Raw genomic sequence first — 24,639 nt, 5'->3', positions numbered from 1 at the left:
TTGGTGGAGTATGTGTAGACAGTCTGTCAAGATACGAATCAAGGTAACAATCGCCTCCGATTATTAGATTAGTGGTACTAAGGTCTGGGAGTAAATCAAAAACATTACGAAAGAAATGTGGGTCGTCAATGTTTGGGCCATAGACGTTCAATAGGGTAACAGGGAAAGAGTTCATGTTCCCTGATACTATGATGTACCTCCCATGTGGGTCTGTAGACATTCATGAGAGTTGAAAAGGGATGTTTTTACAAAAGAGAATAGCAACACCTCTAGCCTTGGAGGAGAAGGGTGATTGATAAACTTGAGAAATCCAGTTGGATCTCAGATGCACCTGCACCGTGGCTTGTATGTGCGTTTCTTGCAGGAATATTATGTCAGCACCAAGTGATTTCAAGTGCTTAAATACCATACCCCTTTTGCGCTCGTGCCCGAGAACGTGCACATTCCACGAGACTAATGTGACACCTTTAACATCTGACTGATTACCAAGATCGTTTCCTGACATTTATATCCAAGAGCATTTCAAATAAAACATCTTAAACATGTACGTATTTAAATAAAACTTGTCTGGCAGCAGTAAACAAAAACCGAACACAGTAACAGACCCCAGAGAAACCCACCCTCCCCACTGCTTCCCCAAATGAAGCACTGGGGACCGCTGGGCATGATGGCTAGAACAGACCCAATACTATGCTAGCAAGCTAACAACAGTCAGACTTAACAGCCCTCTCCGCGGTTGTTGGAAAACAAATGAATACGTTACCGTTTATGAACAAACATAAAATCAACTTTGCTCAGTCAATTTCCCAGAAATATGTGGCGAGTGATTACACCCTTTCAGGGGGTTTGCTGTAGTTTTGATACGTAGCTTGCAGCCTCTTCGGGCTTGGTGAAGACTCTTGTCATGCCGTTGTGATGAACCTTGTATTCCATAGCTTGCTGTCATCCAAGTCGTAGAATGAGCTCCTTTTCCTGAAAGTGATGTACCCTTGCGATTATGGTGCGCGGCTTGGCACCTGGTGAGGGCTTCGCCTGTAGGAAGCGGTGTGCACGGTCAATGATGAGGGGCTTTGGGAAGTCGTCGTCATCCAGCAGCTTGGGAATGGGCTTGGACACGAACTCTGTGGGTTTCCCTTGTTTTTCGTCTTCCAAAATTCCCACAAGTTTGATGTTCAGCCTGCGACTCCTGCCTTCTAAATCGAGAACCTTGGCTTGGAGCGCCTCGTTCTTCTTTTTAAGCTGCGCGCAGGTAGTTCCCAGGCCTCCGATCCGGGTGTCATGATCAGACAGGGCCTCATCGGCTGTGTCCATGCGGCCCTTCAGTTCAGCCTGTGCTGTCTTTAGACACTCAAACTTTGTTTAGAGCTTGACAAAACGATCGTTGATAGTTTTTATTACAGCCTCTTTCATTTTGTTGACACATTGCTGTGGCAGAATCTTGTTGCTGGGTATCTGGAGAGTTGTCGTCATCAAATCAAATTTTATTTGCCACATGCGCCGAATACAACAGGTGTAGACCTTACAGTGAAATACTTACTTACAAACCCTTAACCAACAATGCCATTTTAAGAAAAATAAGTGTTAAATAAAAAGAAAATACATAAGTAAAAAATAACAAATAATTAAAGAGCAGCAGTAAAATAAAATAACATTAGGGAGGCTATATACAGGGGGTACCGGTACAGAGTCAATGTGCGGGGGCACAGGTTAGTCGAGGTAATATGTACATGTGGGTAGAGTTAAAGTGACTATGCATAGATAATAAACAGAGAGTAGCAGCAGCGTAAAAGAGGGAGTGGGGTGGGGGGACAATGCAAATAGTCCGGGTAGCCATGATTAGCTGTAATCAAATGGCTGCTGCTTTTTGGGCCTGGTCCTTAGTCAAATTCTGTTGGTTTTCATCGCCATATTTCACTTTTTCGCTGCTAGTTAGTGCATGGGGAATATACTAAACAATGTGTATATACTTTTTTTGGGAAATAATAAAAGAGTTCAAAATACGCAGAGAGGAGATCTGAAGGAACGGTTCTACTCCATACGCATGCGCACTAGCGCCCCCCCCCCCCCCCCCCCCCGAAAACGATTTCTAAGATACATACTTTAAGTTTTTCCGAACTCACATAAGAGGGAGGATTGCGATACGGTCCTGGCACATTTGCAGATCAAATACAATGCCGATTAAGCTGTTTACATGTCCTAATAATTCGAAAGACTGCTCAGAAAACCAGGTGTGCATGTAAACATACTCAGAGTATGTTTACATGCACAGTAATAATTAGATATTAAACGGATTATGGCAGTAGGCAGATTATGCAATAGTCATGTAAACACCTTACTCTGCTTATCTGAATCGGTGTAGGGTCAAAATCGAAGTAAGCATACGCTGATTAAAACACCTGGTTTTCTGAGAAAGCTTTCAAATTATTAAGACATCTAAACACCTTAATCAGCGTTCCAGTAGTGTGTTTGACCTTTGCATGTGCTAGCACCAGCCGAGCGAGCCTCCCTCTTTAGCGCGAGTGAAGTGAGTTTGCAACAACTGAACGTATGCGTCTTAAGAAGTAGTTTTCACATACAAACTTTATACACTGAGTATACCTAACATTAGGAACACCTTAATATTGAGTTGCACCCCCCCTTTTGCCCTCAGAACAGCCTCAATTCGGGAAACTGTTGAGCGTGAGAAACCCAGCAGCGTTGCAGTTCTTGACACAAACCTGTGTGCCTGGCATTTACTACCATACCCCATTCAAAGGCACTTCAATATTTTGTCTTGCTCATTCACCCTCTGAATGGCACATATACACAATCCATGTCTCAATTGTCTCAAGACTTAAAAATCCTTCTTTAACCTGTTTCCTGCCCTTCATCTACACTGATTGAAGTGGATTTAACAAATGACATCAATAAGGGATCATAGCTTTCACCTGGATTCACCTGGTCAGTCTATGTCATGGAAAGAGAAGGTGTTCCTAATGTTTTGTACACCCAGTGTTTGTCATAACTCAGAATCAAATATGCTTCCCAAAACTAACATGGTCGCTGTGGTAGAACGTTTATTTTGATTGGCGATTTGCATTTATCAGAGTGCCATCAGGTAGCCTGATTTCAGATGTGTCCATGTAAACAGGATTATTAGGGAAATCGTTCCTTCTTACAAAGTATGTAAACGTTTTAAATCAAACTATTATATTAATCTGACTATCCACAATAAATGTATTATTGTGTGCATGTAACTGTACTCAATAACTGCTGGAATGTTACTATGCCCATTGGTAGTACAAAATAATGGCGCCATTAGGACCATTCCTCAAACCAAGCTGAGCCAAATCGAGCCACACACTAAGAAACTGCAATAAAGGTAGCCTACTACAGACACAGCCTAGTGTTGCATGGGTTTTTCTGTTTTCAAACCCACAACCGCCAGCAATTTTAAATAATTAATCTGGCACCCACACGTCTTAACTTGCTAATTCAAAATGCAATTTCTTTGAATGTGCATTCCGATCCAGCATTGGTTTGCAATTTTATTGTATTTTTATTTAACCTTTTATTGCAATGGCAGACCAACAACAAGTGTCACACTTTCAGTGTTTCCCCTAGGATTTTTTTCAGCAGCGGTGTCAAAGGTAGGGGGCATGCCCCATCGGACACTTTATTTGTAGAACGACTGTGAGAAGGTCACTTGACTTTTTTTTAAAAATGATGCTCTGCTGCTCCGCTCTCCTTCTCCAATTTCGATGACTGTTAGGAAGCTGGACAGAGTGAAGAGACTATAAATGTATGTCCATTATCATTCGTACACAGTTTTGATTTGGTTTTAGTAATTAAAATATATTTTTTAGAATCATAAATATATAAGCATCTTTTCTGGAGTGGCGGCAACGACGCTGTCCATGGTCCTGAATCCGTTACTAGTGCTATTTGCTTGTTGATTTACCATTACCATACTACCACGAATCCCTACAAGACGTGTTCAGACAAACTGAATACATCGCACCAGAGATTACTTTTTGAGCAGACTAAAACAGGGATTTCATCCACAATCAAATGTGTCACTCCAATATGTTGTGTAAGTGGCTGCATGCTATGAAGTACCACACGCTCACCTTTTGCAGGATAGCCTACTGTAAGAGCAATGGAGGCTTATTAATTGCAGAATATGGATAATAATTTCACAAGAGGGATTTATTGAAGAAAAGGCTAAGCTTTGTTTTCCGCTCAAGATTTGACCTGCCTGACCCGATCTTAAATATAATATTTTTTTACCTTAAGCCACCAGACCCGAGGGTGAACCTCTGCAATACTATGGACCTATATTTTAATAGGCTAATCAATTCTTAGATGTGTAGCTACATTGACCAGTGTGGTCTGGAATCATGACGGCCATGCTGCCATGTCCTAATTTACTCCTCTTGTGTATAGCTGCCAAACTGTAAGATAGCTATGTCAATAATGACGCCATCTTATACAGTACAAGCTAAGGCCTACTGCAGCAATTCAGTGGGTATCGTAAATACATTGGTAGATGTTTATTATGAACAAGGCAATATCTAGGATGCGAATCAACAATTACAATACAATACAGTATTCTCTAACAAGCTTACATAAATGCCCTTTGGCTAGACTGAAAGAACAATAATTGAAGGCACAGTTGCTGTTGTTCCAGCCTTGATTTGGAGTCATGGTGGAAAGCACATACCTGTGAAGTGCTGTGAAGTGTCCGGCATTGTGTCTGGAAGGGAGAGGTTGTGGTTGTGCCTACCAACTGGCAAGCGATAAAAGTTCTTGCAAGACAGGCCTCTTGCTCTAATGCCTAAAATAATGACAGAATAAATGCGGCATTAGGTAAATCCAATAAAGGCATTGTCAGCTGCAGTTAAGCCTACTTACCTTAATAGTTGGGAGTGGATGTGCAACGCAATTAGACGACTAGAACAGAAATAACCATACAAAAATCGAATTATTACATTTGAAAGAAAAAGTCATCTTTTAAAAATAGCTATCTGTGCATGTGTCCATCGGCAAAATGTTATCATCATGCTTTTAAAGGGCCAGTGCCGTTAAAATGTGATTTTCCCATTTAAAAAAATGATATTTCCACACTATGGAGGTCGAAATAACACTGAAATTGTACAAATGATAATGCCCTTTTTGCTTAAGAGCCATTTGAAAAAGATCCCTGGAATTTCGGCCTGTTCAGGTGGGATGGACTTTTTGGCTTCACAATCTGATTATAAGACCAATGACAATTAATCTTTGATTTGCAGAAAGTATTCATCCCCCTTGACTTATTCCAAATGTTGTTGTGTTACAGCCTGAATTCAAAATGGATTAAATAGATATTTACACACAATACCCCATAATGACAAAGTGAAAACATTTTTTTTGAAATATCTGCAAATCTATTGATAATGAAATACAGAAATATTGAATTTACATAAGTATTCACACCCCTGAGTCAATACATGTTAGAATCACATTTGGCAGCGACTACAGCTGTGAGTCTTTCTGGGTAAGTCTCTAAGCGCTTTGCACACCAGGATATTTGCACATTATTCTTTTTTTAAAGCTCTGTCAAGTTTGTGGTTGATCATTGCTAGAAAGCCATTTTCAAGTCTTGACATAGATTTTTAAGCCGATTTAAGTCAAGACTGTCACTAGGCCACTCAGGAACATTCAATGTTGTCTTGGTAAGCAACTCAGTGTATATTTGGCCTTGTGTTTTAGGTTATTGTCCTGCTGAAACGTGAACTCATCTCCCAGTGTCTGGTAGAAAGCAGACAACCAGGTTTTCCTCTAGGATTTTGCCTGTGCTGAGCTCCATTCTGTTTCTTTTTTATCCTGAAAAACTCCCCAGTTTACAAGCATACCCATAACATGATGCAGTCACCACTATGTTTAAAAATATGGAGAGTGGTACTCAGTAATTTGTTGTATTGGATGTGCCCCAAACATAACACTTTGTATTCAGGACAAAAAGTTATAGCTTTGCCACATTTTTTGCAGTATTACTTTAGTGCCTTGTTGCAAACAGGATGCATGTATCAGAATATTTTTATTCTGTACAGGCTTCAGTCGTTTCACTCTGTCAATTAGGTAAGTATTGTGGAGTAACTAGAATCAGTTTTCTCCTATCATAGCCATTAAACTCTGTAACTGTTAAAGTCACCATTGGCCTCATGGTGAAATCCCTGAGCAGTTTCCTTCCTCTCTGGCAACTGAGTTAGGAAGGATGCCTGTATCTTTGTAGTGACTGGCTGTATTGATACACCATCTACAGTGTAATTAATAACTTTACCATGTTCAAAGGGATATTCAATGTCTGCTTTTTAATTTTTATCCATCTTTTCGAGGCATTGGAAAACCTTGCTGGTCTTTGTGGTTGAATCTGTGTTTGAAATTCACTGCTTTACTCAGGGACCTTACAGATAATTGTATGTGTGGGGTACAGAGATGAGGTAGTCATTCAAAAATCCTGTTAAACACCATTATTGCACACAGAGTGAGTCCATGCAACTAGGCTTGGGCAGTATCCAGATTGTGATACTTTCATACCAACCTTGTGCCATACCGGGATATTTGGTAATACCGGCACTGAACACAAGGGGCGCTTTTTTCAAACCCCAATGATACTCTGTAATCTGAAGGTTAGCAATGCTAACAAATACATGTACAATTCAATAGAGAATGGAAACTAAACGCTAACGCGCGCGTTGCGAATTTTTCAAATAGTTTCTGACCTAAACTACACAAGTATACAAGTAACTCAAAAATGCTGCTCACAGTTTGCTGCATGCACAAAACAAATATTAAAAATTATTTAAAAACTTCAAAGAAATAGTTATAACGGTATTGATGGTATTGAAAAACCGTCACGTGGCTTTTTCCAAATACCCCGGTATAATGTATACTGCCCAAGCCTACATGCAACTTATGTGACTTGTTAAGCCATAACAAAGGGGTTGAATACTTATGTTTTTCTAAATGTTGCAAAATTAATAACAAATAATTCCACTTTGACATTATGGGGTATTGTGTGTAGGCCAGTGACAAAATCTAAATTTAACCCCTCTGACCCTTCTCTTTTGAGTTTTTAGAAGGAGGTGAGGAGATGAATCGAGGAAGGATGAATTGAGAAAGAGCCTAGCACTCACCTGTCAACTAGCTCACGTGCTACACACTCAACCCTCTGCTACACTCATTGACCTCCTTCTCCACATCAACCTGAGCAGCCAGCAGAGCAGACTGTGTGAACTGAGTCAATCTAGCACCTGCAGAATACATTTTGTGGGTATATAACTCTGCTACATTGACTCAGATTAAACAGTCAGCGGCTGAGTAACACTGTTGGTGGCGTAGGAGGTGGTGAAAGGGGTGTGACTGTAGCAGAGGTGAGTTGCAGCGGAGTTCTAGTAGTCACTGTGATGTCATCCCCCCCTGAGACTTTAAGTAGTGTCTCCTCCTGTCTATTATGAATGTACAGTGCAGTCGGAAAGTATTCAGCCCCCTTCCCCTTTTCCACATTTTGTTACGTTATAGCCTTATTCTAAAATGGATTACATTGTTAAAAATCCTCATCAATCTACACACAATACTACATAATGACAAAGCGAAAACAAGTTTAGACATTTTTGCAAATGTATTAAAAATAAAAAACAGAAATACCTTAATTACATAAGTATTCAGACCCTTTGCTATTAGACTCGAAATTGCGCTCAGGTGCATCCTGTTTCCATTGATCATCCTAATCATGTTTCTACGACTTGATTAGAGTCCACTAGTGGTAAATTCAATTGATTGGACATGATTTAGAAAGGCACACACCTGTCTAGATAAAGGTCCCACAGTTGACAGTGCATGTCAGAGCAAAAACCAAGCCATGAGGTCGAAGAAATTGTCCGTAGAGCTCCAAGACAGGGTTGTGTCGAGGCACATATCTGGGGAATGGTACCAAAACATTTCTGCAGCATTGAAGGTCCCCAAGAACACAGTGGCCTCCATCATTCTTAAATGGAAGAAGTTTGGAACCACCAAGACTCTTCCTAAAGCTGGCCGCCCAGCCAAACTGAGCAATTGGGGGAGAAGGGCCTTAGTCAGGGAGGTGACCAAGAACCCGATGGTCACTCTGACAGAGCTCCAGAGTTCCTCTGTTGAGATGGGAGAACGTTCAAGAAGGACAACCATCCCTGCAGCACTCCACCAATCAGGCCTTTATGGTAGAGTGGCTAGACGGAAGCCACTCCTCAGTAAAAGGCACTTGACAATCCGCTTGGAGTTTGCCAAAAGGCACCTAAAGGACTCAGACCATGAAAAACAAGATTCTCTGGTCTGATGTAACCAAGATTTAACTCTTTGGCCTGAATGCCATGCATCACGTCTGGAGGAAACCTGGCACCATCCCTACAGTGAAGCATGGTGGCAGCATCATGCTGTGGTAATGTACAGTGGGGAAAAAAAGTATTTAGTCAGCCAGAGAGGCCTGTAATTTTCATCATAGGTACACGTCAACTATGATAGACAAATTGAGAAGAAAAAAAATCCAGAAGATCACATTGTAGGATTTTTAATGAATTTATTTGCAAATTATGGTGGAAAATAAGTATTTGGTCACCTACAAACAAGCAAGATTTCTGGCTCTCACAGACCTGTAAGTTCTTCTTTAAGAGGCTCCTCTGTCCTCCGCTCGTTACCTGTATTAATGACACCTGTTTGAACTTGTTATCAGTATAAAAGACACCTGTCCACAACCTCAAACAGTCACACTCCAAACTCCACTATGGCCAAGACCAAAGAGCTGTCAAAGGACACCAGAAACAAAATTGTAGACCTGCACCAGGCTGGGAAGACTGAATCTGCAATAGGTAAGCAGCTTGGTTTGAAGAAATCAACTGTGGGAGCAATTATTAGGAAATGGAAGACATACAAGACCACTGATAATCTCCCTCGATCTGGGGCTCCACGCAAGATCTCACGCCGTGGGGTCAAAATGATCACAAGAACGGTGAGCAAAAATCCCAGAACCACACGGGGGGACCTAGTGAATGACCTGCAGAGAGCTGGGACCAAAGTAACAAAGCCTACCATCAGTAACACACTACGCCGCCAGGGACTCAAATCCTGCAGTGCCAGACGTGTCCCCCTGTTTAAGCCAGTACATGTCCAGGCCCGTCTGAAGTTTGCTAGAGTGCATTTGGATGATCCAGAAGAGGATTGGGAGAATGTCATATGGTCAGATGAAACCAAAATATAACTTTTTGGTAAAAACTCAACTCGTCGTGTTTGGAGGACAAAGAATGCTGAGTTGCATCCAAAGAACACCATACCTACTGTGAAGCATGGGGGTGGAAACATCATGCTTTGGGGCTGTTTTTCTGCAAAGGGACCAGGACGACTGATCCGTGTAAAGGAAAGAATGAATGGGGCCATGTATCGTGAGATTTTGAGTGAAAACCTTCCATCAGCAAGGGCATTGAAGATGAAACGTGGCTGGGTCTTTCAGTATGACAATGATCCCAAACACACCGCCCGGGCTACGAAGGAGTGGCTTCGTAAGAAGCATTTCAAGGTCCTGGAGTGGCCTAGCCAGTCTCCAGATCTCAACCCCATAGAAAATCTTTGGAGGGAGTTGAAAGTCCGTGTTGCCCAGCGACAGCCCCAAAACATCACTGCTCTAGAGGAGATCTGCATGGAGGAATGGGCCAAAATACCAGCAACAGTGTGTGAAAACCTTGTGAAGACTTACAGAAAACGTTTGACCTGTGTCATTGCCAACAAAGGGTATATAACAAAGTATTGAGAAACTTTTGTTATTGACCAAATACTTATTTTCCACCATAATTTGCAAATAAATGCATTAAAAATCCTACAATGTGATTTTCTGGATTTTTTTCCCTCAATTTGTCTGTCATAGTTGACGTGTACCTATGATGAAAATTACAGGCCTCTCTCATCTTTTTAAGTGGGAGAACTTGCACAATTGGTGGCTGACTAAATACTTTTTTCCCCCACTGTAAATCGTTATCAATTTTTTAATAAGGCTGTAACGTAACAAAATGTGGAAAAAGTCAAGGTGACTGAATACTTTCCAAATGCATTTTATCTATATTTTAATACCGTAATCATCTCAGCTGCGGGTGGATCTCCTCCCGCAATTTTGCGCGATTTGCTTCTTTCTGCTACACACACTGTCCACCGTCTCCGGTGGTTGGCATGCTAGCTACAAGTGTAATTTGATTAGGGTTTTCCTCTCGGCCCGGTCAGCCATACAGGGATGGAATTCATAGATTGCATGGCTAATTTGCAGCCCATGTAAAAGTCACCATTCACTGTGGACAAGCAAGGGTATTTTTCGCTTTCCTCCACTATCTGTGCTCTACCCTTTTGGTTACAGTGGATGTGAGATTATTTATGGCATGCATTCCCAATGCAGATTAGATGGGATTAGTATTGGCCTCGTGGGCATGTCCAATGCACTTGTACACGTGGCTTGTCATTTCGATACTGAAACAGGATTCATAAATCCTCACACATTGTTTACATTTTGCTAAGAGATTCTCTCTATTTGAAATGATACTATTAGAAATAGGAAAAGCACTCACACATCTGAGAGTTTATGGGTGTGTTAATACTTAAGTGTCTATTGACGCACCCATGCATCAATGTAAGTAACATAATAACAAATCTTCTGGATGCAATTAAAGACTTTAAGTCCGGGAAAACTCCAGGGTTGGATGGCATACCAGTCGAGGTATACCAAACCTTTTTTTATATACTAAAGAGGACCGTTATTAGCATGTTTTAACCACTCCTATGTAAAATGGTAGATTATCAGACACTCAAGAAGAAGGTCTGATTTCATTATTACTGAAACAGGATACAAGTGGAAAATCTAAAGATCCAGTCCATTAAAAAAATTGGAGGCCCCTTACACTTCAGTGTTGTGATGCAAAAATTCTAGCAAAATGTATAGCGCATAGAATTAAAAAGGTATTGTCGGACATTATTCATTCTAATCAGACAGGTTTTTTACATGGAAGATATGTTGGAGATAATATAAGGCAAGTACTGGAAACAATAGAACACTATGGAAAATCTGGGAAACCAGGCCTGCTATTCATAGCAGACTTCGAATAGGCATTTGATAAAGTACGACTGGGGTTTATATATAAATGCCTGGAGCATTTCAATTTTGGAGAATCTCTTATCAAATGGGTAAAAATCATGTATAGTAACCCTAGGTGTAAAATAGTAAATAATGGCTATTTCTCAGAAAGTTTTAAACTGTCAAGAGGAGTGAAACAAGGTTGTCCACTATCGGCATATCTATTTATTATGGCCATCAAGATGTTAGCTATTAAAATCATATCCAGCAATAATATCAAGGGATTAGAAATCCAGGTCTTAAAAACAAAGGTGTCATTGTACGCTGATGATTCATGTTTTCTTTTAAATCCACAATTAAAATCCCTCCACTGCCTCAGAGGATCTAGATACTTTTTCTAACCTCTCTGGATTACAACCAAATTATGACAAATGTACTATATTACGTATTGGATCACTAAAAAATAAAAATGTAGTTTACCAATAAAATGGTCTGATGGTGATGTGGATTTACTCAGAATACATATCCCAAAGGAAATAAATGATCTCACTCCAATACATTTTTATAGAAAGTTAGCAAAAATAGATAAGATCTTGCTACAATGGAAAGGTAAATACCTGTCAATTTGTGGAAAAATCACCTTGATTAACTTTTTAGTATTATCCCAGTTTACCTATTTGCTTATGGTCTTGCCACGCCTAGCAAACAGTTTTTTAAATTATATGAGAAAAACATATTCCATTTTAATTGGAACGGCAAGCCAGACAAAATTAAACGGGCCTATATAATGAATATGAATTCGGAGGACAGAAATTATTAAATATTAAAGCATTAGACCTATCACTAAAAGCTTCAGTCATACAAAAGTTATACTTAAATCCGAACTGGTTATCTAGCAAATTAGTAAGATTGTCTCACCCAATGTTCAAGAATGGCCTTTTTCCCTTTATTCAGATTACAACCTCCCACTTTCAGTTATTTGAAAATGAATTAATCTCTCAAATATCACTATTTCTAAAACAAGCCATAGGAAGTTGGTTGCAATTTCAATTGAATCCTCCAGAAACAACAGAACAAATAATGCAACAGAGTGGCGCAGTGGTCTAAGGCACTGCATCGCAGTGCTAACTGTGCCACTAGAGATCCTGGTTCGAATCCAGGCTCTGTCGCAGCCGGCCGCGACCGGGAGACTCATGGGCGGCGCACAATTGGCCCAGCGTCGACCAGGGTAGGGGAGGGAATGGCCGGCAGGGATGTAGCTCAGTTGATAGAGCATGGGGTCCAGTATAAAAAAATATGTATTCACTAACTGTAAGTCGCTCTGGATAAGAGCGTCTGCTAAATGACTAAAATGTAAATGTTAAACTCAAATATACTAAATGACAAAAAACCTATTTTAAAAAAGGTATAATCTTCGTAAATGATATCATCGGTAGGACTGGTGGAGTTATGTCGCACATGCAGCTAACAAAAACATATGGAAATGTCTGCTCTACCCAAAATCACAACCAAATAATTGCTGCCTTACCGCAAAAATGGAAGAGGAAAGTGGAAGGGGGAGAAAGTAAGGAACTTGTCTGTCGGCCTTGCATTAAAGAACATAATTGGTTAAAGAAAACTGTGATAAATAAAAAAGTATACCAGTTTAATTTAATTACCAAAGGATTAACAGCCGTCCCATATAGATTTCAAAATAGTTGGGAAGAGATTTTTTACGTACCGATCCCATGGCATAGTGTTTATGAACTGATACGCAAAACGACACCGGATTCAAAACTTAGAATCTTTCAATTTAAATTATAATATAACATTCTTGCTACCAATAGAATGTTATTTATATGGGGGATACAATCTTCCCAGCTCTGCAGATTTTGCTGCGAAGAGACTGAATCATTAGATCATTTGTTTTGGTACTGTCCATTTGTAGCTTGTTTTTTGGACACAGGTCCAGGAATGGCTAAAGGATTGCAATATTTACCTGGAGCTAACCTTGCAGATAGCATTACTGGGTGATCTGAAAAGTCATAGTCAATCGATCAATAATATAATAATACTTTTAGCAAAAATGTATATTTTCAATTTTCTATCTGCAGAAACAATGAAACAAAAATCCAGAAAATCACATTGTATGATTTTTAAGTAATTAATTTGCATTTTATTGCATGACATAAGTATTTGATCACCTACCAACCAGTAAGAATTCCGGCTCTCACAGACCTGTTAGTTTTTCTTTAAGAAGCCCTCCTGTTCTCCACTCATTACCTGTATTAACTGCACCCGTTTGAACTCGTTACCTGTATAAAAGACACCTGTCCACACACTCAATCAAACAGACTCCAACCTCTCCACAATGGCCAAGACCAGAGAGCTGTGTAAGGACATCAGGGATAAAATTGTAGACCTGCACAAGGCTGGGATGGGCTACAGGACAATAGGCAAGCAGCTTGGTGAGAAGGCAACAACTGTTGGTGCAATTATTAGAAAATGGAAGAAGTTCAAGATGACGGTCAATCACCCTCGGTCTGGGGCTCCATGCAAGATCTCACCTCGTGGGGCATCAATGATCATGAGGAAGGTGAGGGATCAGCCCAGAACTACACGGCAGGACCTGGTCAATGACCTGAAGAGAGCTGGGACCACAGTCTCAAAGAAAACCATTAGTAACACACTACGCCGTCATGGATTAAAATCCTGCAGCGCACGCAAGGTCCCCCTGCTCAAGCCAGCGCATGTCCAGGCCCGTCTGAAGTTTGCCATTGACCATCTGGATGATCCAGAGGAGGAATGGGAGAAGGTCATGTGGTCTGATGAGACAAAAATATAGCTTTTTGGTCTAAACTCCACTCGCCGTGTTTGGAGGAAGAAGAAGGATGAGTACAACCCCAAGAACACCATCCCAACCGTGAAGCATGGAGGTGGAAAAATCATTATTTGGGGATGCTTTTCTGCAAAGGGGACAGGACGACTGCACCGTATTGAGGGGAGGATGGAAGGGGCCATGTATCGCGAGATCTTGGCCAACAACCTCCTTCCCTCAGTAAGAGCATTGAAGATGGGTCGTGGCTTGGTCTTCCAGCATGACAACGACCCGAAACACACAGCCAGGGCAACTAAGGAGTGGCTCCGTAAGAAGCATCTCAAGGTCCTGGAGTGGCCTAGCCAGTCTCCAGACCTGAACCCAATAGAACATCTTTGGAGGGAGCTGAAAGTCTGTATTGCCCAGCGACAGCCCCGAAACCTGAAGGATCTGGAGAAGGTCTGTATGGAGGAGTGGGCCAAAATCCCTGCTGCAGTGTGTGCAAACCTGGTCAAGACCTACAGGAAACGTATGATCTCTGTTATTGCAAACAAAGGTTTCTGTACCAGATATTATGTTCTGCTTTTCTGATGTAACAAATACTTATGTCATGAAATAAAAAAGCAAATTAATTACTTAAAAATCATACAATGTGATTTTCTGGATTTTTGTTTTAGATTCCGTCTCTCACAGTTGAAGTGTACCTATGATAAAAATTAAAGACCTCTACATGCTTTGTAAGTAGGAAAACCTGCAAAATCGGCAGTGTATCAAATACTTGTTCTCCCCACTGTATATGGGTGGTGTTGAATGGAGTTGAAGGATGGGACTAATAACAAGATAACTAATAATGTAAGCATACAGTGTCCAAAATAAGTATATAGCTTGTAGGTTGGGAGCTTTTGTGAAAGAGCACAGTTAGAAAGATATGGCATGTAGAAGCAAACCGGATGGACATCATGAAAATGATCGGAGAGGTTGAGAGTAGAAGAAGTTCAGGAGAAAAAACAAACAAAATATAATTATTGTAAAATTGACTGTGTCCATAAAATGTATATAGTAAGTATAAGCTGGAAGTAGAGGCCTAAGCATTGTTGTTGACTAGTTTACTCCAATTAGGGAAAGGGTGGTGGGGTTGGAAAGTAATAAAGGAGAATATATATATTTTTTAAGGATATGTACAGTGAGGGAAAAAAGTATTTGATCCCCTGCTGATTTTGTACGTTTGCCCACTGACAAAGACATGATCAGTCTATAATTTTAATGGTAGGTTTATTTGAACAGTGAGAGACAGAATAACAACAAAAAAATCCAGAAAAACGCATGTCAAAAATGTTATAAATTGATTTGCATTTTAATGAGGGAAATAAGTATTTTCGTCTCAATCCACCGCATCCGCCTATGTCGGCCTTCCACATCTGCGTTGTGGCCCAACTACAGCAGTGTTTGTCAGACCATGAGACGAAAAAGTCTAGCATCCAAACAGTTTGGCCTACAAACTAATATGACCACTCTAAAAATTCTGGATTTTTTGGTGGTGAGGTCATTTGCCAGAGAACAGCTGGGAGGAGGTCGTCAGGTAAGTTTGGCTTTATACATAGCTTGGGCTTTGTCGAGTAAGGCTTAAACTATGTATTTAGATTGTAGTTAGGTATTGTAGGTAGGTATCGTGGGTTGTTGTAGGTAGTTGTTGTATGTAATTATTGTAGGTTAGTATTGTATTCGGCGGTGCCGGGTGTAGCACGAAGCTAGCTAGCTAGCTAACTCACCACCTGGACTAGCTGGCGAGTAGCTATTAGCAACGGTATAGTTGTTTCACGCCTGAGAGTGCCTGTAATTACACCAGCTGGCTGCCTACAATAATTACATACAATAACTGCCTACCATTCAGCTGTTGTCTAACCTCATTGTCTGAACCGTTAAGGTTCTAAACGTAAACGTTAGGTAGCAAGTGGCTACTGTGCTTGAAAATTAGCAAGCTTGTTGCAACCTGGATAGCTCCTTGTAAACAATAGCTGGAACGACCGAGCGAACAGACGCGAACTGGCTGAGTCAATTCAGTGGCTAGCTTTGCACTTGGCTAGCTAACAGTAGCTGCTAGGGGTAAGTCATAACCTACACTTGTGTTTTGTTTTTTACATATTGATAGCCCGAGTCGCTCAAGGAATTCGGGACATGGGTGACTAGTTAACGTTGGTTTGGCTCTCTCTGTGTGTTCGTGCCGTGAAAGGGGGGGGTTCTTCTTTGTCTGAAAGCAATGGCTAGCTAGTTTGCTAACTATTCTAGCTAACTAACTGGCTGAATAAGTTGACGACGGACTCGCTCAAGCTGTCGGGACTAACCCACAACGTTAGACACGGACACGAACGATCTGCTTGTGTGTTGATACACTGGTGGTTGTTGTGGCTGAGTATTGGCGCTAAACCCTGCTGCTGGAGACCGGCATGCTAGCTGGCTGTGGCGTCTTATGACGAGGTGCCCGGACGTTTTTCACGGAATAATACTGCACCTAGTTAGCTAGCTGAATAAACTAGGTTAGTCTATTCCTAGAAAACATTGAACTGCTGTAGTTTACAACAATTATAGTTTCTGAGGTGGAAGTTGGGAGAGTTATATTTGGGAGTTGTGGTGAGGGAGGCCCCGCTCTCTCCTTTCCCAGATGTTAAGTTCATTTTATTCCGATCTCCTCTGCATTATTGTAGCCATCTGCTGCAGCCTGTCAACTATGCCTCTGCCTATCCCTGTTCTCTCCTCTCCGCACAGGCTACACAAACGCCTCACACCACGTGGCTGCTGCCTCTCTAACCTGGTGGTCCCTGCACGCACGACCCGCGTGGAGTTCCAGGTCTCAGGCAGCCTCTGGAACTGCCGTTCTGCTGCCAACAAGGCAGACTTCATCCCAGCCTATGCTACCCTCCAGTCCCTCGACTTCTTGGCGCTGACGGAAACATGGATTACCACTGAAAACACTGCTACTCCTGCTGCTCTCTCCTCGTCTGACCATGTGTTCTCGCATACCCCGAGAGCATCTGGTCAGCGGGGTGGTGGCAGAGGCCAAGTGGACATTCTCAATTTTTCCCCTGACCCATCTGTCTATCTCCTCATTTGAATTCCATGCTGTCACAGTCACTAGCCCATTTAAGCTTAATATCCTTGTCATCTATCGCCCTCCAGGTTCCCTTGGAGAGTTCATCAATGAGCTTGACGCCTTGATAAGTTCCTTTCCTGAGGATGGCTCACCCCTCACAGTTCTGGGGGATTTCAACCTCCCTACGTCTACATTTGACTCATTTCTCTCTGCCTCCTTCTTTCCACTCCTCTCCTCTTTTGACCTCACCCTCTCACCGTCCCCCCCTACTCACAAGGCAGGCAATACGCTTGACCTCATCTTTACTAGATGCTGTTCTTCTACTAATCTCGCTGCAACTCCCCTCCAAGTCTCCGACCACTACTTTGTATCCTTTTCTCTCTCCCTCTCCTCCAACACTACTCACTCTGCCCCTAAACAGATGGTAATGCGCCGTCGCAACCTTCGCTCTCTCTCTCCCGCTACTCTCTCCTCTTCCATCCTATCATCTCTTCCCTCTCCTCAATCCTTCTCCCTCCAATCTCCTGATTCTGCCTCCTCAACCCTCCTCTCCTCCCTTTCTGCATCATTTGACTCTCTATGTCCCCTATCCTCCCGGCCGGCTCGGTCCTCCCCTCCAGCTCCGTGGCTTGATGACTCATTGCGAGCTCACAGAACAGAGCTCCGGGCAGCTGAGCGGAAATGGAAGAAAACTAGACTCCCTGTAGACCTGGCATCTTTTCACTCCCTCCTCTCTACATTTTCTTCATCTGTTTCTGCTGCTAAGGCCACTTTCTACCACTCTAAATTCCAAGCATCCGCCTCTAACCCTAGGAAGCTCTTTGCCACATTCTCCTCCCTGCTGAATCCCCCCCCCCCCCCCCCCCCCCCCCCCCCCCCCTCCTCCCTCTCTGTGGATGACTTCGTCAACCACTTTGAAAAGAAGGTTGACGACATCCGATCCTCGTTTGTTAAGTCAAATGACACTGCTGGTCCTGCTCACACTGCCCTACCCTATGCTTTGACTTCTTTCTCCCCTCTCTCTCCAGATAAAATCTTGCGACTTGTGACGGCCAACCTGCCCGCTTGACCCTATCACCTCCTCTCTTCTCCAGACCATCTCCGGTGACCTTCTCCCTTACCCCACCTCGCTGATCAACTCATCCTTGACCGCTGGCTATGTCCCTTCCGTCTTCAAGAGAGCGAGAGTTGCACCCCTTCTCAAAAAACCAACACTCGATCCCTCCGATGTCAACAACTACAGACCAGTATCCCTTCTTTCTTTTCTCTCCAAAACTATTGAGCGTGCCGTCTTTAGCCAACTCTCTTGCTATCTCTCTCAGAATGACCTTCTTGATCCAAACCAGTCAGGTTTCAAGACTGGTCATTCAACTGAGACTGCTCTTCTCTGTGTCACAGAGGCTCTCCGCACTGCTAAAGCTAACTCTCTCTCCTCTGCTCTTGTCCTTCTAGACCTGTCTGCTGCCTTTGATACTGTGAACCATCAGATCCTCCTCTCCACCCTCTCCGAGCTGGGCATCTCCGGCGCGGCTCACTCTTGGATTGCGTCCTACCTGACCGGTCGCTCCTACCAAGTGGCGTGGCGAGAAGCTGTCTCCGCACCACGTGCTCTCACCACTGGTGTCCCCCAGGGCTCAGTTCTAGGCCCTCTCCTATTCTCGCTATACACCAAGTCACTTGGCTCTGTCATATCCTCACATGGCCTCTCCTATCATTGCTACGCTGACGACACACAACTAATCTTCTCCTTTCCCCCTTCTGATAACCAGGTGGCGAATCGCATCTCTGCATGTCTGGCAGACATATCAGTATGGATGACGGATCACCACCTCAAGCTGAACCTCGGCAAGACGGAGCTGCTCTTCCTCCCGGGGAAGGACTGCCCGTTCCATGATCTCGCCATCACGGTTGACAACTCCGTTGTGTCCTCCTCCCAGAGTGCGAAGAGCCTTGGCGTGACCCTGGACAACACCCTGTGGTTCTCCGCTAACATCAAGGCGGTGACCCGATCCTGTAGGTTCATGCTCTACAACATTCGGAGAGTACGACCCTGCCTTACACAGGAAGCGGCACAGGTCCTAATCCAGGCACTTGTCATCTCCCGTCTGGATTACTGCAACTCGCTGTTGGCTGGGCTCCCTGCCTGTGCCATTAAACCCCTACAACTCATCCAGAATGCCGCAGCCCGTCTGGTGTTCAACCAGACCCCACTATCACCCCACAAGTGTCACGGGACTCGTCTGAAGGTAACCCATAAAAATGAATGGAAGTATGGAGGTAGTTTTGTGCCAACAAAAATAAGGGATTCAATATGTGTCCTAAAAAACAAAAATATTTCCTAAGCCTCCTATACAGTATCTCCTAGATATAGGACAGACACTTCAAAACCTTATTCCTAATTATACATTTTTTAAATGTATTTTTTGCCATTTATGAATGTGATTGAGAATTCCTTATGTGAATATCGACTTCGAGTATTATCCCTTATGTAATCAAGCATTCAACCATTTTTTCACTCAACGTTTTACACAGAAAGGCAAGGAGACATTGACTGCACGTTGGGATTAATAGCTAGCTATTCAAATAATGGGGATTTCAAGACAGCTGGGAACTCTGAAAAATACGAGGTCAAATCATGACGTCAGTGATCTTCAGGTCGGAAAGTCAGTTTTAGAAAGAGGCCCGAGTTCCCGACTTGGAGTTGGATGATCATTCAAAAAGATGTTTCCCAGTCAAATCTATTTTTTTCCGAATTACCAATTGTCTTGAACACATACAGTGCCATTAGAAAGTACTCACACCCCTTGACTTTTTCCACATTTTGTTAGCCTGAATTTAAAGTGGATTACATTGAGATTTTTTGGTCACTGGCCTACAGACAATACCGCATAATGTCAAAGTGGATTTATGTTTTCATACATTTTTACAAATTAATTGAATATGAAAAGCTGAAATGTCTTGAGTCAATAAGTATTCAACCCCTTTGTTATGGCAAGCCTAAATAAGTTCAGGAGTAAAAATGTGCTTAACAAGTCATATAAACCCCTACAACTTATCCAGAACGCCGCAGCCCGTCTGGTGTTCGACCTTCCCAAGTTCTCTCATGTCACCCCGCTCCTCCGCACACTCCACTGGCTTCCAGTTGAGGCTCGCATCTACTACAAGACCATGGTGCTTGCCTACGGAGCTGTGAGGGGAACGGCACCTCCTTACCCTTAGGCTCTGATCAGACCCTACACCCAAACGAGGGCACTACGTTCATCCACCTCTGGCCTGCTAGCTCCCCTACCTCTACAGAAGCACAGTTCCCGCTAAGCCCAGTCAAAGCTATTTGCTGCTCTGGCACCCCAATGGTGGAACAAGCTCCCCCACGACGCCAGGACAGCGGAGTCACTGACCACCTTCCGGAGACACTTGAAACCCTACCTCTTTAAAGAATACCTGGAATAGTATAAAGTAATCCTTCTACCCCCCCCCCCCCCCCCCCCCCCCCAAGTGGTTGTCCCACTTGCTATCATAAGTTGAATGCACCAATTTGTAAGTCGCTCTGGAAAAGAGCATCTGCTAAATGATGTAAATGTAAATGTAATAATACGTTTGATGGACTCTAGTGTTTTTTTAAAAATAATTGTAGAACTGTCTCTTCTCTGTACCCCACACATACAATTATCTGTAAGGTCCCTCAGTCGAGCAGTGAATTTCAAACAGATTCAACCACAAAGACCAGGGAGGTTTTCCAATGTCTCGAAAAGAAGGGCACCTATTGGTAGATAAAAGAAAAATCATTAAAAAAGCAGACATTGAATATCCCTTTGAGCATGGTGAAGTTATTAATTACACTTTTGATGGTGTATCAATACACCCAGTCACTACAAAAATACAGGTGTCCTCCTAACTCAGTTGACGGAGAGGAAGGAAACCACTCTGATTTCACCATGAAGCCAATGGTGACTTTAAAACAGCTACAGTGAGGGGAAAAAGTATTTGATCCCCTGCTGATTTTGTAAGTTTGCCCACTGACAAAGAGATGATCAGTCTATAATGTTAATGGTAGGTTTATTTGAACAGTGAGAGACAGAATAACAACAAAAAAATCCAGAAAAACGCATGTCAGAAATGTTATGAATTGATTTACATTTTAATGGGGGAAATAAGTATTTGACCCCTCTGCAAAACATGACTTAGTACTTGGTGGCAAAACACTTGTTGGCAATCACAGAGGTCAGACGTTTCTTGTAGTTGGCGACCAGGTTTGCACACATCTCAGGAGGGATTTTGTCACACTCCTCTTTGCAGATCTTCTCCAAGTCATTAAGGTTTCGAGCCTGACGTTTGGCAACTCGAACCTTCAGCTCCCTCCACAGATTTTATATGGGATTAAGGTCTGGAGACTGGCTAGGCCACTGCTTCTTCTTGAGCCACTCCTTTGTTGCCTTGGCCGTGTGTTTTGGGTCATTGTCATGCTGGAATACCCATCCACGACCCATGTTCAATGCCCTGGATGAGGGAATGAGGTTCTCACTCAAGATTTGACGGTACATGGCCCTGTCCATCATCCCTTTGATTCGGTGAAGTTGCCCTGTCCCCTTAGCAGAAAAACACCCCCAAAGCATAACGTTTCCACCTCCATGTTTGACGGTGGGGATGGTGTTCTTGGGGTCATAGGCAGCATTCCTCCTCCTCCAAACACGGCGAGTTGAGTTGATGCCAAAGAGCTCCATTTTTGGTCTCATCTGACCACAACACTTTCACCCAGTTCTCCTCTGAATCATTCAGATGTTCATTGGCAAACTTCAGATGGGCCTGTATATGTGCTTTCTTGAGCAGGGAGACCTTGCGGGCGATGCAGGATTTCAGTCCTTCACGGCGTAGTGTGTTACCAATTGTTTTCTTGGTGACTATGGTCCCAGCTGCCTTGAGATCATTGACAAGATCCTCCCGTGTAGTTCTGGGCTGATTCCTCACCGTTCTCATGATCATTGCAACACCACGAGGTGAGATCTTGCATGGAGCCCCAGGCCGAGGGAGATTGACAGTTCGTGTTTCTTCCATTTGCGAATAATCGCACCAACTGTTGTCACCTTCTTACCAAGCTGCTTGGCGATGGTCTTGTAGCCCATTCCAGCCTTGTGTAGGTCTACAATCTTGTCCCTGACATCCTTGGAGAGCTCTTTGGTCTTGGCCATGGTGGAGAGTTTGGAATCTGATTGATTGATTGCTTCTGTGGACAGGTGTCTTTTATACAGGTAACAAACTGAGATTAGGAGCACTCCCTTTAAGAGTGTGCTCCTAATCTCAGTTTGTTACCTGTATAAAAGACACCTGGGAGCCAGAAATCTTTCTGATTGAGAGGGGGTCAAATAATTATTTCCCAAATCAGTTTATAACATTTTTGACATGCGTTTTTCTGGATTTTTTTGTTGTTATTCTGTCTCTCACTGTTCAAATAAATCTACCATTAAAATTATAGACTGATCATTTCTTTGTCAGTGGGCAAACTTACAAAATCAGCAGGGGATCAAATACTTTTTTCCCTCACTGTATAGAGTTTAATGGCTGTGATGGGAGAAAACTGAGGATGGATCAACAACATTGTAGTTACTCCACAATACTAACCTAATTGACAGAGTGAATAGAAGGAAGCCTGTACAGAATAAAATATTCTAAAACAGGCACAAAAGTAATACTGCAAAAAAATGTGGCAAAGCAATTCACTTTTTGTCCTGAATACAAAGTTATGTTTGGGGCAAATCAAATGCATTACTGAGTACCACTCTCCATATTTTCAAGCCTAGTGGTGGCTGCATCATGTTATGGGTATGCTTGTAATCGTTAAGGACTGGGGAGTTTTTCCAGGATAAAAACGGAATGGAGCTATGCACAGGCAAAATCCCAGAGGAAAAACGGGTTCAGTCTGCTTTCCACCAGACACTGGGAGATTAAGTCACCTTTCTGCATGACAATAACATAAAACACAAGGCCTAATCTACACTGGAGTTGCTTACCAAGAAGACAGTGAAAGATCCTGAGTGGCCGAGTCACAGTTTTGACTTAAATCTACTTGAAAATGGTTGTCTAACAATGATCAACAAACAATTTGACAGAGCTTGAATAATAAAAATATATAATAAAAAATGTTTCACAATCTGGTGTGGAAAGCTCTTAAGAGACTCACCCAGAAATACTCACATCTGTAATCGCTGCCAAAGGTGCTTCTACAAAGTATTGGCTCAGGGGTGTGAATACTTATATAATTTGATATTTCATTTTCATTTACAATAAATGTGCCAAAAATTCTAAAAACATGTTTTCACTTTGTCATTATGGGGTATTGTGGGTGAATTTGTAAAAATATTGAATCCATTTTGAATTCAGGCTGTAACACAAAATGTGGTTAAGTCAAGGGGTATGAATACTTTCTTAAGGCAATGTAAGTCGGACTTTTCAGAGTTCCCAGTTGTTTTGAACGTGGCCTAAGTTAGTGACAGTCTGGTCACGTTTAAATTCACCTCAAATCAAATCAAATTTTATTTGTCACATACACGTGTTTAGCAGATGTTATAGCGTGTGTAGCGAAATGCTTGTGCTTCTAGCTCCGACAGTGCAGTAATATCTAACAAGTAATATATAACAATTTCACAACATATACCCAGTACACAATTTAAGAATATATACATATATTGACAAGCAATGACAGAGCGGCATGGACTAAGATACAGTAGAATATTATAAAATAGAATACAGTATATACATATGAGATGAGTAGTGCAAGATATGTAAACATTAAAAACAAAACAAACAAAAATTAAAGTGACTAGTGTTCCATTTCTTAAAGTGTCCAGTGATTTCAATAGGCAGCAGCAGCCTCTAATGTGCTAGTGATGGCTATTTAACAGTCTGATGGCCTTGACACAGAAGCTGTTTTTCATTCACCTGGGTTGGAATCAATGTTAGCTGATATTGGCTAACGTTAGATCATGTTTTTCTTATGTTTCTGGAACATTCAATAGAATAAGGCGACTATCTATTATTCATGTTCCAATCAGACAGTGCGCACGACTTGGTTGGCGCTGGAGTTGTTTTATTTGGCTACCAATAAATGTTGCGACTTGACAGCTAGCTAAAGCTATTAGCTGCTAACGTTAAGCTAAACTAGGTAGCTAGTTAGCAAGCCTTGAAAATTACCTTTCCGTAGGTGGCTCTTGATGCTGACACATTTATTATTTTCCTCACGACGGACTGCAATGGTCGCCGATACATGACTCCGCCAAAAGTTATAATATTTAAGTATTCCAACTAAGAAGCAAGAATCGGATTGTTTTTTCAATTAAATCTTCACGTTTTGTAACCCTGATACTTGCCCTCCCACAAGTAATGTTAACGGAATCTGTCCTACCGCGAATGCTGCCCGGTCTGAAACAGTGTAATGTTACCTACAAACATTCTGCCTGATATAAAAAAAAAACACATAAAAAGAAGAACCACATTTTGGATAGTCGACTAGACTGGATTACGTTATTTATATGGAGGTCCAAACCTGCTGTAATTAGAATTCAATTAAATAATAATAAATGCACACATATATAGATAAATAAATAAATCAACACCTAATCTTCTTCTTCTTCGATGGGGTTTAACGGCGGTTGGCAT

The 24,639-nt window shown here is 42.1% G+C and overlaps 1 protein-coding gene across 1 annotated transcript in view; it reads right to left on the bottom strand.

The window, feature by feature from the left end:
• The window catches only part of uqcc1 (ubiquinol-cytochrome c reductase complex assembly factor 1), a 68,695-nt gene extending 44,301 nt beyond the window's left edge, over nucleotides 1–24,394 (bottom strand). The window contains exons 1-2 of the mRNA XM_084173510.1: nucleotides 24,175–24,394; nucleotides 4,703–4,816 (exon numbers count right to left, since the gene is read on the bottom strand). Coding sequence (XP_084029636.1) covers nucleotides 4,703–4,816; nucleotides 24,175–24,249 — 189 coding nt within the window. The 5' untranslated portion in view covers nucleotides 24,250–24,394. The remainder of the gene's footprint in view (nucleotides 1–4,702; nucleotides 4,817–24,174) is intronic.
• Between the last annotated feature and the right edge of the window lie 245 nt (nucleotides 24,395–24,639).

The sequence above is a fragment of the Coregonus lavaretus genome (assembly GCF_964263955.1).
Source record: "Coregonus lavaretus genome assembly, chromosome: 12".
Classification (NCBI taxonomy): domain Eukaryota; kingdom Metazoa; phylum Chordata; class Actinopteri; order Salmoniformes; family Salmonidae; genus Coregonus; species Coregonus lavaretus.
The sequence above is the reverse complement of the archived record's forward strand: the minus strand, read 5'-3'. Positions and strand labels throughout refer to the sequence as shown.